Here is a 14,524-nt window from a genome sequence, read left to right on the forward strand (position 1 = left end):
CATTATTTGTAAAATTAAGAGGGGCCCAGCGGGCAAATGGCTTCTTGAGTATTGTGCCATTTATTTGACAGATGAGTAATAAAGACAGGTCCTTCTGATTGATATGAGCAACAGTATCCCATAGGACAGAGTTCAAGCTAAAATTAGAGCTTTTCTTGCAAATATTGTAAAGAAAGCAACCAAAGAGATACCTTCATGATGTATCAAAATTCCATTTATATGTGTGAATTCACAAGAGGGTTTCGCCAAACTTTCCAAATGCATCTTCATTCAAATATATAATCTAGCCGAAATAGAGCTGCGCAGATTATCTGATCAGGGCTGGTTGATAACAAATGTGCAGGTCTCATTTTGCTGACATTTAAAGTATTTGTCACAAATGTTCCAAAATGTATAACCTTAATTTAAGCCGCTGTACATAGCAAATGCAAACCATTGACTCTGATCGTAAAAGAATAACCTACAAGCAGTAAACCATTTTGTTGTGTCCCTCTATAAAAGAGAGCACAGGCAGTCCCCTACTTAAGGACACCCGACTTACAGACGATCCCTAGTTAAAGACGGACCCCTCTGCCCAATGTGACCTCTGGTGAAGCTCTCTGGATGCTTTACTATAGTATCAATGAAAATTGTATATTGTGTGACGCATGCAATGACCCTTTTCTTTAATGCACTATGTATTTCCAATGATTTCTATGCAGAAAGACATTTTGATCCTGTTTGATCTCCTCCTTCTCTGCACAGGCAGTGCAGGAACACCTGTGATGTTCAACGAAAATGGGGATGCACCAGGGCGCTATGACATCTTCCAGTATCAGATGACGAACACTTCTGCTCCATCCTACAGAGTGATCGGACAGTGGACAGAGTATTTACGGCTTAATGTGAGTGGGATTTTATTATAGTCATCTAAAGCATATACATTCTGGAATAGTTTTTTTTATTATTATAGCATCTATATATGTATATAGCATGTATAATAACTTCTATAAATATTATGAATTTGACATAGGGGTAATATGGTGGCTCAGTGGCTATCCATGCTGACAATAACTGGGTGTTAAAAATACAACTTTTCAAACTCACAGATTGAAGAGATGCAGTGGTATGGCGGACAGTCAGACATCCCATCCTCCGTCTGTAGCCTTCCCTGTCAACCAGGAGAGCGGAAGAAGATGGTGAAGGGAGTGCCATGTTGCTGGCATTGTGAGCTTTGTGATGGATACCAATTCCAGCTGGATGATTTCAACTGCCAAGCTTGTCCCTATGACATGAGGCCGAATCTTAACCGAACTGCCTGTCGCCCAACACCTATTGTCAAACTGGAGTGGCATTCTGCTTGGGCGATTCTGCCTCTTTTTTTGTCTATTTTGGGCATACTCAGCACCCTTTTTGTTGTGGGAACCTTGATACGTTTTAACGACACTCCAATTGTCAGGGCATCTGGACGAGAATTGAGTTATGTTTTGCTAACGGGAATCTTTTTGATGTATGCAATCACTTTCCTGATGATGGCAGAGCCCGGTGTAGCCGTTTGTGCCCTTCGGCGGCTCTTCCTGGGTCTAGGCATGTGTATATCATATGCAGCCCTTCTGACCAAGACCAACAGGATCTATCGCATCTTTGAACAAGGAAAACGTTCAGTGACTCCTCCTCGTTTCATTAGTCCTGCATCTCAGCTGGCCATTACTTTCAGTCTCATTTGTGTGCAACTAGTGGGGACATCGGTATGGTTGGCTGTATTACCCCCACATAGTGTAATTGATTATGAAGAACAGAGGACACCCAACCCTGAGCAAGCCAGGGGGGTATTGAAATGTGACATGTCTGATCTGTCCCTAGTTAGCTGTCTAATGTACTCTATCCTGCTGATGGTCACCTGTACTGTCTATGCAGTGAAGGCCCGTGGGGTGCCCGAAAACTTCAATGAGGCAAAACCTATTGGTTTTACTATGTATACCACTTGTATTGTATGGCTGGCATTTGTCCCCATCTTCTTTGGTACGGCCCAGTCTGCTGAGAAGGTGAATTGGCCATTTTTATTATTTGATTTATTGATTAACACCGTGTTTGTTGAAATATCATTCTGTTTTTTTTGTCTAACATGATCATCTATATGTCACACCTATTACCCCCTGTGGTCACGGAAGAAAACCCATTGTTTAATATTTTTGCTCTAATTACCACCTTTTTTGGAGGCTGTTACTAACACATACATCATCCATCTCTGTCTTGTTGACATTCACTGCTTGGGACCATCTCACTTCAGTCACAATTCAACTTTCAGTAATGGAGTTTCATAGTTTATACGGTTGACTTTCTTATTTCAACCTATTTACTTAGATCTACATCCAGACCACCACGTTGACAGTGTCGATGAGTCTGAGTGCATCAGTTTCACTAGGAATGCTTTACGTGCCCAAGGTTTATATCATCCTCTTCCATCCTGAGCAAAATGTGCAGAAACGCAAGCGAAGCTTCAAAGCAGTGGCAACAGCAGCAACAATGTCCACTCGTCTGTCACAGAAAAACACGGCAGGCCAGAATGGAGAGAGCAAACCACCTGAAAAAAGCCTTCCTGAGAGCAAAGGCTAAAGGTATATATACAAATGTACTGCACGATCTCTCCAGAGACATACAGGTATATACAAATGTACTGCACGATCTCTCCAGAGACATACAGGTATATACAAATGTACTGCACGATCTCTCCAGAGACATACAGGTATATACAAATGTACTGCACGATCTCTCCAGAGACATACAGGTATATACAAATGTACTGCACAATCTCTCCAGAGACATACAGGTATATCCAAATGTACTGCACAATCTCTCCAGAGACATACAGGTATATCCAAATGTACTGCACAATCTCTCCAGAGACATACAGGTATATACAAATGTACTGCACGATCTCTCCAGAGACATGCAGTTATATACAAATGTACTGCACGATCTCTCCAGAGACATACAGGTATATACAAATGTACTGCACGATCTCTCCACAGACATACAGGTATATCCAAATGTACTGCACAATCTCTCCAGAGACATACAGGTATATCCAAATGTACTGCACAATCTCTCCAGAGACATACAGGTATATACAAATGTACTGCACAATCTCTCCAGAGACATACAGGTATATACAAATGTACTGCACGATCTCTCCAGAGACATGCAGGTATATACAAATGTACTGCACGATCTCTCCAGAGACATGCAGGTATATACAAATGTACTGCACGATCTCTCCAGAGACATACAGGTATATACAAATGTACTGCACGATCTCTCCAGAGACATGCAGGTATATACAAATGTACTGCACGATCTCTCCAGAGACATACAGGTATATACAAATGTACTGCACAATCTCTCCAGAGACATACAGGTATATCCAAATGTACTGCACGATCTCTCCAGAGACATGCAGGTATATACAAATGTACTGCACGATCTCTCCAGAGACATACAGGTATATACAAATGTACTGCACGATCTCTCCAGAGACATGCAGGTATATACAAATGTACTGCACGATCTCTCCAGAGACATACAGGTATATACAAATGTACTGCACGATCTCTCCAGAGACATACAGGTATATACAAATGTACTGCACGATCTCTCCACAGACATACAGGTATATCCAAATGTACTGCACAATCTCTCCAGAGACATACAGGTATATCCAAATGTACTGCACAATCTCTCCAGAGACATACAGGTATATACAAATGTACTGCACAATCTCTCCAGAGACATGCAGGTATATACAAATGTACTGCACAATCTCTCCAGAGACATACAGGTATATACAAATGTACTGCACAATCTCTCCAGAGACATACAGGTATATACAAATGTACTGCACAATCTCTCCAGAGACATACAGGTATATACAAATGTACTGCACGATCTCTCCAGAGACATACAGGTATATACAAATGTACTGCACGATCTCTCCACAGACATACAGGTATATCCAAATGTACTGCACAATCTCTCCAGAGACATACAGGTATATACAAATGTACTGCATGATCTCTCCAGAGACATACAGGTATATACAAATGTACTGCACGATCTCTCCAGAGACATACAGGTATATCCAAATGTACTGCACAATCTCTCCAGAGACATACAGGTATATACAAATGTACTGCACAATCTCTCCAGAGACATACAGGTATATACAAATGTACTGCATGATCTCTCCAGAGACATACAGGTATATACAAATGTACTGCACGATCTCTCCAGAGACATACAGGTATATCCAAATGTACTGCACAATCTCTCCAGAGACATACAGGTATATACAAATGTACTGCACAATCTCTCCAGAGACATACAGGTATATACAAATGTACTGCATGATCTCTCCAGAGACATACAGGTATATACAAATGTACTGCACGATCTCTCCAGAGACATACAGGTATATACAAATGTACTGCACGATCTCTCCAGAGACATACAGGTATATACAAATGTACTGCACGATCTCTCCAGAGACATGCAGGTATATACAAATGTACTGCACGATCTCTCCAGAGACATACAGGTATATACAAATGTACTGCACGATCTCTCCACAGACATACAGGTATATACAAATGTACTGCACAATCTCTCCAGAGACATGCAGGTATATACAAATGTAGCATTTTCTACATACATTATTAACCCCTTAATGACCGCCCTATCGGGAATCTACGTCGGTCATTAAGGGTACTTCTTCTGACGCGACGCCTTTCTACGGCGCCGCGTCAGAAGAAGATTTCGGGACATCGGGTCAGTATAGTGCCGGTGTCGGGCTGTGATATCACAGCCCAGACCCGGCACTAACACCCGGGATCGGAAAAACTCTGATCCCGGGTATTTAACCCCGTGTGTCCCACATGGATCGGACCCCCTTGGTGTGCTTACCGGGGGTTCCGATCCCTCCTGCCGCTGCCCCCAGTGACCCGGGGCTTCCTGCTCCTCTTCTCGCCGGGTTCTGCCTTCCTGGCAGGACCCGGCTGTATGTAACTGAGCATGCGCAGTATGCTCAGTTACTTACACTATACACCACAATACAAGTGTATTGCAGTGTAGAGGCTTGAATAAGTGATAGGATGATCGCTTTTTCGAGCCAAAAGGTGGAAAATATGTGAAAGTAAAAAAAAAAAGATTAAATCATTTTATAATAACAATTAAATAAATAAATAAAATAAAGTCCCATAATCTCCCCAGTTACACATATAATGCAAATACAGTATATAAAACACAAAAACACACGAAAAATGTACATATTTGGTATCACCGTGTCCGTATTAATCTGTACAATAAATCTAAATTAATATTTAACCCGCTCGGTGAACGACGAAAAAAAAAACTACGAAAAACTTCCCGTAATATACAATTTTTCATCAAACACCATCACAAAAAATGTTCTAAAAAGTGATCAAAAAAGCTACGTTCCCTAATATGAAACGACTGAAAAGAACAACTCTTTTCGCAAACAATAAGCCCTCAACCAGATCTGACAACAGAAAAATACAGAAGTTATGGCCCTAAAAAGTTGTCAATAGTAAAAACAATGCAATATTCTCCAATATTGGTTTTGCTCAGTAAAATTGAGCAAAGATAAGAAAAACTATATAAATGAGGTATCAACGCAATCGTAGTGAACCAGAGAATAAAGATAAAATATTATTTTTATGTTACGGTGAGCGGGGGGAAAAAAGGGGCTAAAAATCCAAAATAAAAATTGATGATTTTGTTTGTGTCCCCCTTGAAATAGTTAATAAAATCTCATGAATAAGGTATAGACCCCCAAAATAAATTATCTATACATTGTATCTGGTCCCGTAAAAAATAAGCCTCATATGTTTGCATTACCAAAAAAAATAAAAATGTATAGGTCGTACAAGTGACAATACAAATCTGCAGTGAATGGCGCCTCCATTCATTCTATACTCGGCCATGCGCCCGTACAGAAGTTTACCACCACATATGGGGTATCAGTACACTCGGGAGGAAATTGGGCATCAAACGTTGCAGTGCGTTTCATCATTTAATTTATTCTGAAACTGTCAGTTTGGCGTAAATGAATGTATTTTCCAAAAAAATTCCATAGTTTCTAAATCGCAGGTCCATATTTTTTAACCCATGTGAAACACTTAAAGGGTTAATAGACTTAATAGAAGTTGTTTTACATATGTTGAGGGGTGAAGTTTCTATAGTGGGGTCATTTATGGGGTTTTACTATTATTTAGGCCTCTCAAAGTCACTTGAAAGCTGAGTTGTCCCTCAAAATGTGAGTTTTGGCAATTTTCATGAAAATAAGAAAAATCGCACCAAAAGTTCTGCACCTCATAACATACTAGAAAAGTGAGAGGATGCATAAAATATCATCCCAACATAAAGCAGACATTCCGTAAATGTTAATTATCAAATTTTTGTGGGTAGTTTTACTTCCTGTCTGGAAAGCAGAACATTTCAAACTTGGAAAATGAAGAATTTTTACAAACTTTTGCCAAATTTTCACTTTTTTTCAGAACGAATCGCAAAACGTATCACTTAAATTTTATAACTAACATGAAGTACAATGTGTCACGAGAAAACATTCTCAAAATCACCTGGATATGTTAAAGCGTTCCGAAGTTATAACCAATTATCGTGAGACATGTCAGATTTGAAAAATCGAGTCTGGTCATTGAGCTGAAAACTAGTGTCGGTGATAAGGGGTTAAGTAAACTTTAAAGGGGTTGTCCGAGCGTTAGAAAAAAATAGTGAGGTAGTCGGGGGGGCTGCATAAATAAATACTTCCTGGTGTCCCATGACACAGTTCCTCCACTATGCTCCGACAGCTTCCTGTTGGCCGGCCTAACAGCTTCCAAATAATCCTAAAGGGCATCTACCAGGCTCCATAGGTGTTAGATGTCCTTTAACATCGATCACTTATACTAAGGTCCCAGAAAACCCTTAAAGGGAATCTGTCAGCCCTTTGGACCATGCGGGCTGTGGCCATTGTTATTGTCTCTGGAGAGTTGTGTGGTCAGACCTTTGTGTATGTTGCAGTAGCAACAGGATTGTGAAATATGGATTTCTATTGCAGGATTATGATTTCTGCAAGTGCACTGATGATGTGTCCTTAGATCTGTGCACTGAACAGCTGCAGGGGCCCTCCCCTCTGTTCTTAGTGAATGCTATTTATTTTTGCTATTTTGCCAAAAGGTTGCTACAGCTTTTACTTAGAGCAGAAGAAGGATGCTGATTAGCTCAGTGTAGAGAGCACAGCCTTATGGAGACACGAGCCCAGTGTGCTCGCACAAGTAATCCTCAAATATAAATAGATTTTCTGCTATGATTAACATGCACTGAAGTACTGTATGCTTACACATCTCTCCACAGACAGTGGCCCAGATCTATTAAAGCCCCTGCGCCAGTTTTCTGTCAGACTTTGCACATTCTTTGGAATGCAAACTGCTTACACACGTATTAAAGAAGTGTCCAATACACATTTGTGTCGCAGCTGAACTATACCGCACTGAAAAGTCTGACTAAAGTGTGTTGCACGCTCCAGTTAAAGGTGCACCAAGAAAAAGTTGGTGCACTCTGTCGGAGCAGTCCAAATCCTGAATACACAGGGAACTGCACACAGTACACTGTTTTTAGTAAATGTGGGTAATATCTTACGTCCTTAACCTTTCGGGACTTCAATGTAAAAGTGATGTAAACACAATATAAATTCAGTGTTAATGCAATGTGTAAATGTGGTCTGACAATGCAGCTCATCAAGGGCAGAGAGACCTGTCACTGATCAGATAATCAGCCTGGATGGTCAATTGTAGTATACGACAACCACTTTAATTCTATGTACTGACTTGAAGACCTGTCAAGCTTCTTCTTGCACATGAACATTATTACACTTGTGGCCTTCACCCATAAAAAATACATGGATTTCCTCAGGAAAACCAACCAAACCCGCTTTTTTAAAGCTGTATTTGGCCCCAGGGCAGCCTGTTGGCCATAAGTGACCTAAGAAAAGATATTACATCTAATGTGTATTCAGACTTATCATGTAGACCCTGGCAGTGACATTTCTATTTATTACACAGTGGAAAGGGTCACTTTTAAAATTGTCAAAGGAACATGCTACCGAAAGAAACTGCTTGTCTTCATATACTTCCTACATTTTATGGTCTGATTCACAAGACACTTTACTCAGCATTTACAAATATTCACACTAAAATAATGCATCTGTTTTGTCAGCTCTCTGCACAATCTTGTCTTTGTTAAAATGCTTTCCCCACAAAGTCATTGAGTTGCCCTCTACAGCTGCATTCGTGTCTGGGAAAATTAGGTGACACCTAGGAGGGCGTTGCAAAAAACACTGTCCGTTTACATTGCATTAACAATATGTTATTATGTTTACATTGTGATATCATTGAATTTAGTGTAAATGCTATGTAAGAAGCCTAGAAAAGTTTTTAGACATTTTGGAATATTTATCTGTGGTTATATTACATGTCCGAGCAGTTTACACAAAAGAAGACAATGGGGCAAATTTACTAAGGGTTTGTGTTGTACTTTTGCCGGACTGTGCACGTTCTTCTAGGCCAAAACGCAGGTATTTAAGAGGTGTCTGCGCTGATTGCACAATGCATTGAAATCACGATACTTGTGCGATAATTTCAAAGCCAGAAGGATTAATACCAGGTTTCTGTTACATGCGGTACTGAACTAAAGGCATCGGGCAGGGAATCCTTTTTGAGAGCGGCAGAGCAGGGACCACGTCATCAGGAAGATATCAGCATCCGCCCATATGTGGTGTCAACATCTCCCAGGGCTTCCTCAGACATAATAGGGGAGATTTATCATTAGTCTTATGTAGCTTCTTGGCGTATAATTGTCACAATTTTTTTTCGCAAACATCGATTTTGCGGGGCTTTTTTAGTGAGGAAAAAACACAACTCTAAAGCCACGCAATTGTGGAAAAAGTACACCACAGAGTGTGCAACACCACATTTATCAACAGAGAATTTTCAAAAGAATGCAAATTTAATCGCAAAACGACATAGGAGGTGGTGTATGTGGGTCCATTGCTACTACAGGGGGGAAGTTTTTGCTAAATTTTGAAGTTTCTGCTCAATTCTAAAAATTTTTGCTCAATTTTATGTTTCAGGTATCTAAGAATTTCCTGTGCAAAAACATTGCAAAAAGGCAGAAATTGAGCAGATGTTAAACATACGTGCGACTGGTGAAGTTTATTCGCATAGAACACACACTGCTGAAGGCATTTAACACTGCACATACACCAGACTATAAATCTGACTGTTGGAAACCTGCCAGTCTAACACATAGACAACTGCTCAAAATCCTGCCTAATGATAAATCTCCCCCAAGGTCTCTATTTAATTTAATTAAACAATTTATTGCCCAGCCCGGGATTTGAACCCACAACCTCCTCACTCCACCTGCCATAGAGAGACACAGGGGCAAATTTATCAGGACCTCTGCGCACCGCCAGTGGCGCAGAGGCCCTGAAATAATCGCAAATGCTAGCTTATTGCTAGCTTTTGCGGTTATTTTCCCCAATCCGCCATCTTCACGCCAGTGGGGCGTGAAGGAGGGGCGCGGCCGGCCGAGCGGGGGGCGCGGCCGGACGGGAGTGGGCCGGCGCGGGGCGTTACTGTCCCCGCGCCTGCGCACTCGCTGCTGCCGGCGACTTTTCATAGGCCCTGCCTGGCGTAGGATAAACACTGCGCAACTGGCAGCCCGATACATCAAGAGGCAGAAGCCTCTTGATGTATCGGGTTGCGAATTTGCAGCGGCGGGGCGATCATACGCTGGCGCACGAGCGCCAGCGTATGATAAATATCCCCCACAGCCTCTATCCACTAGGCCAGTGATGGCGAACCTTTTAGAGGCCGAGTGCCGAAACTGCAACCCAAAATTATTATTATTATTATCATTGAGATTATTATTATTAAGGAGATTAACATTATTATTAATGAGATGATTATTTATTATGGACATAATAATATTTTAAGCATATAATACAGTTAAATTAAATGACAAAGAGACAAAAATAAGGGGTCATTCCGACTGGCGTGATATCAGACCATATTGTATGTTTTTTTCACAAAAAATACTGATGGGTATCTACTTCTTGCCCTGCCCTGTTGGTTGCAACATTTGAAGAAAAACTCTCTGCATACGGATGTCATGTATGTGCCATCCATTTTCTTTCGGATCCATGCATATCAGTGAAAAAAAATGGACATGTGAACAGACCCATAGGAAACAGTGGGTCCGTTTGCCATCCGCAAAAAAAGGATAGCATATGGTCATCAAAAACACCCATCTACATGAGCCCTAACTTATTACCTGTTAATATAGTACATGTTAAAGATGCACCCCAAAAAAGATGGTAATCCCTGTCGGACCAGCGGGGAAGCAACACTTTCATTAATTCTAGCGCACGATCTTAGGGAATCGCCGCACAGTGCATTATACACGGAATTAGTACATAGTGAATTTTCCAATTTTCTAAGTAAATGTAAACAAAATGCTGGGGTGTTGGAGTAAACATTAGGGGTAAAACATATGCACCGAGCTATAGAGTCTATTTACAGGGGGGAGCAAGGTTTGGTTTCTTCATATGGGTGCAATTGTATCTGTTGTATCCATTAATTCTGCATCAAAAGAGTAAAGAAAAAATGTTCATACACAAAATTGTCATAAATGTATAACCCAGGGATACATCACAGAGCTCACTGATTAACATCCAGGCACGGACTTAAATATTTATTTCTCCTTTATAAATAAAATCAGGTTTATTAGGCAGTTCCTGAGTGTGATAACATTGTAATTCTGCATTCCTCTTGCTAGTTGCTTAGCAACTGTTAGTTTCTGTTCAGCCAAAGCTTCACCAAGTTGGTCCCTGTCCTGCTTCCATGTGGGTAAGGGAATAGTGGGGAAGCGGTTCCAGACCTTCATGCACAGGAATAAATATTTCAGTGAAAATAAATGAAATAAGGAAGCTAGATTTTATGGCCCAATGCAGGACTGCATAAGACAGAACGCTGCTTCAATAACGCTTGACTTCCTTGTGTGCCTACAGGTATATGCCATGGGTCCGACCCGTCCTCCATTGCTGTTTGTCAAGTGAAATCGGTACTGCAGGATTCACTGGGGCTACACTACAGGACCTGAATGTTGCCTCATCCAGGTACATGAAAGCAGACGGGGATCCCACCGGAGCGCTCGTCAATGTGGCAGAACGCAAATGAACCTCGAAAATACTCCAGTGAGAGCTCTGCGCAGTCTTACTTAACACCGCTTGTCTTGACAGAGCCGCGCACAGCAATTAAGCCCTCTCCTGATAAATCTATGCACGGCAGCACTTAATATTTTTCCCAACCAGCCTCTTTTTCGTACCCTTCACCTGTCAACATCCTTTCTAGTCTTGCTAAACTCCTATCCTGCCAGAACCCTGCCGCATCCCTTTCCGATTAAAACAACATGCATTAAATGACTTGGTCCTGCTCTTCCTAGAAAACTCATTTACACACTGCTCGGCAAATAACATGCTGCAAAATAATTCAAAGAGCATCTCCCCTCAAAAGCCACCAGTTTATATCAGCCACTGAGTTATATTTAGCCATTTCATAATTATAGCCGTTTGGTGACAACCCATAAGGCCATCATTATAGGCTCCATAGGTTTACTAACGAGCTTTATAGGAATCTTTAGTTTCCATGACCAAAAATAATGACAACTCTGTGAGAACTGTATAGGAGAAGAATATGACAACAGCAGCAAATACAATATATGTTGTCTAAACCATTTCCTTAAATCCTAGGGGTTACTTATCAATAGGAGCTTTCAACATTACCAATTCCAATGTTTTGAATCCTTTAATTAAGTGCTGCTCCACTGATTCTGGCACGGGAATATATGTTTTTTTCTATCTCCCTCCATTCATAAGAAATCATTGCTGTTACTGCTAATTAGGCTATTTACTATTGGGTAGGCAGTTCTAGGCTGTTAGGTTCAGCCCCGAGCTGCTGATCTGACAGTAGGGAGCCCAGTTAGCATATTGGTTGCTGAAAATAAAGCCAATGATTGCTTGAGAAGGTGAGGGTTGCAGAAAAATTATAACAGCTCCAGAATCCGTTAAGCGATGCATATTAAATGATTTATAGAGTTTACGTTGGTGGGTAAGGTGAAAGGTCGTCTTTAATTAACCCCAGCAGCAAAATCCCCACCATTCAGTGGTGCCAGTGATAGTCTGCAGCATTTAAAGTGAACCTGTCACCAGGAGACCCATTTTTAGCACTCCCCCAGTCCCCACAGAGCATAGTACATACACTGCCAAAGTGTTTTTGTATAAAAAATAGGTTTTATAGAAAAAAAGATATGTTATATTGTACCTTTCATTAGCACCTGCTGTGTGACTAGGCAGTTGCCTTTTGGGAGGGGCTGGAAAGGAGCAGTTTCCCCCCCCCCCCACCCTTGGGAAACATGTGACCTTTTCAAATATATGAATAACTCCCCTCACTTTGGATTGGCTGTAGAGGAGCAGGGGGCGTCGCTAAGCCAAGTGATGGGTGTTTTCATATATTTGAAAAGGTCACATGGAGAAGCTGTTCCCCAAGGGTGAGGGGGAAACTGCTCCTTTCCAGCTCCTCCCAAAAGGCAACTGCCTAGTCACACAGCACATGCTAATGAAAGGTACAATATAACAGATCTTTTTTTCTGTAAAACCAATTTTTTATACAAAAACACTTTGGCAGTGTATGTACTATGCTCTGTGGGGACTGGGGGAGTGCTAAAAATGGCTCTCCTGGTGACAGGTTCCCTTTAAATGAGGGATATAACAGGTGCTGTTTACATACTTAGGTATTTTTTATCAACCCCTTTACCCCATATCGTTCTAACGGCAACCAATGGGGCCGAAAAGGTTTTGTGAGCCTTGACATACAGTAATATCACATGGATCACACAGGCCCAGAAGCTTTGCTCCTGTAATAAGCTCCTGCTGTGATCCATGGAGCCGCATCTATAGAGTTTAATTGAAGGAGGGGGCTCCCCCTGTTTTTCCATGAGATAGGTAAATTGTTATTTTATGCTGCACATATGACACAAAATAACAGACATAATGACGTGCAATCATTCATTGCATAGAGAGGAGGGTACCAATCTTGGACAGGCAGCACGGCTTCTTTATGGTTAATATGTAAAGGGAAGCATTCACATAGGTGAGTCTTCCTCATTGAGAAGGGGGCTGTTTGCTTCTTCCTCATAGACCCCCATAGCTTCCATTTAAAAGATCTCTTAAATGATTTTGTGGTTTCACTACACTGTTATTTAGAGATGGAGGTAACATGCAAATTATATTTGATAACAACTGTACCTAAATAGTTAATTTAATGCCTTGCTGCAATCACTGAAGAAATGGACTTGATAGCATTGCCACCACTTAGAAGTTATTTCTATAGGTAAATGCACATCCCCTTCTTTCCATTTCTCAGAATCGTTCTGCATTATTAATATAACAGTGGACAGTGCCCCCTCAGGACATCAGTGGGTACTACAATACCCTTGAAGGTGAATGGGCTATGTGTTTTGGCATCAGAAGTTGTAGTGTTTCAGCACATGGTAAATGACAGATCGTAGAATACTGACACCCGCGTGCATTCCATTCCCATTATGTTCCCTTTATCTGTTTTACAGGTATACAGTTACTTATCTATTTCAATTATATCTTTAGCCTCTTATAAAATGGCCCCCTGGCATAGAAGATGACTGCTACAAAATAAAGGCCTTTTCTGTTGGAAATGATCTCCCAGTGATATATGATGAATAAACATACTTTCTTCACATGTGTCTTTTGTGATGGGATGCAACAGTATACTGTAGTGAGAAAGTCGTATCCATGTGCAGTGACGTAGCTAAGGACAGCAAAGACTCACCTCAACTGGTGCATAGTGATGCTAATGACTTCCCTGTGGTAAGAAGTCTTTTAAAATGCTATGTGATTTGGCAAAGGGGGCTCTAGGAAGTTGGAAGTTTGCATCTGACATCCTGCGTACGACTTCGCAATGATCGCCTTTATTTATTTTTATTTACTGTTACCGTCCCTTTAAGAAACATCTCAGAAATGTAGTCTGATAACTAAGATGTTGGATTCAGGTATTTGAATTCTGCACACGGCCATTAATTTGGCAGAGAAAGCCATCAAAACGGTACATTTTGCACATTTAAATGACGTTTCCGTCTCATTTGTGCGCTTTTTACGTCTCAGCGGTAAATTCAGGTGTGAACATTTGCAGGGTAATGACTTATTAATGGGCATACTTATTAGCTATGATTTAGATGAATGGACTGTAATGTTCCTGAATGATTTCAAGGCATTAAAAAGAAGATTTTTTTTTTTATTGCAGTGACATTTGCGCAAAATGACTCAAATGCAGATCACCCATCAGCCTCATAAACAAGAGGTTGCTCTGGAGTTAATACA

The 14,524-nt window shown here is 41.0% G+C and overlaps 1 protein-coding gene across 11 annotated transcripts in view; it reads left to right on the forward strand.

Annotated features, from left to right (window-relative positions):
* LOC140077683 (metabotropic glutamate receptor 6-like) overlaps positions 1–12,355 on the forward strand; it is a 63,483-nt gene extending 51,128 nt beyond the window's left edge. For 10 of the 11 annotated variants that reach the window (XM_072125037.1, XM_072125031.1, XM_072125034.1 and 7 more), the window contains 4 exons: positions 745–884; positions 1,089–2,024; positions 2,344–2,597; positions 11,123–12,355. In XM_072125037.1, the coding sequence (XP_071981138.1) occupies positions 745–884; positions 1,089–2,024; positions 2,344–2,595 (1,328 nt within the window). In that variant the 3' untranslated portion in view covers positions 2,596–2,597; positions 11,123–12,355. The remainder of the gene's footprint in view (positions 1–744; positions 885–1,088; positions 2,025–2,343; positions 2,598–11,122) is intronic. The other variant, XM_072125041.1, reaches the window with a different exon arrangement.
* Positions 12,356–14,524: the final 2,169 nt, after the last annotated feature.

The sequence above is a fragment of the Engystomops pustulosus genome, chromosome 9, assembly GCF_040894005.1.
Source record: "Engystomops pustulosus chromosome 9, aEngPut4.maternal, whole genome shotgun sequence".
Classification (NCBI taxonomy): Eukaryota; Metazoa; Chordata; class Amphibia; order Anura; family Leptodactylidae; genus Engystomops; species Engystomops pustulosus.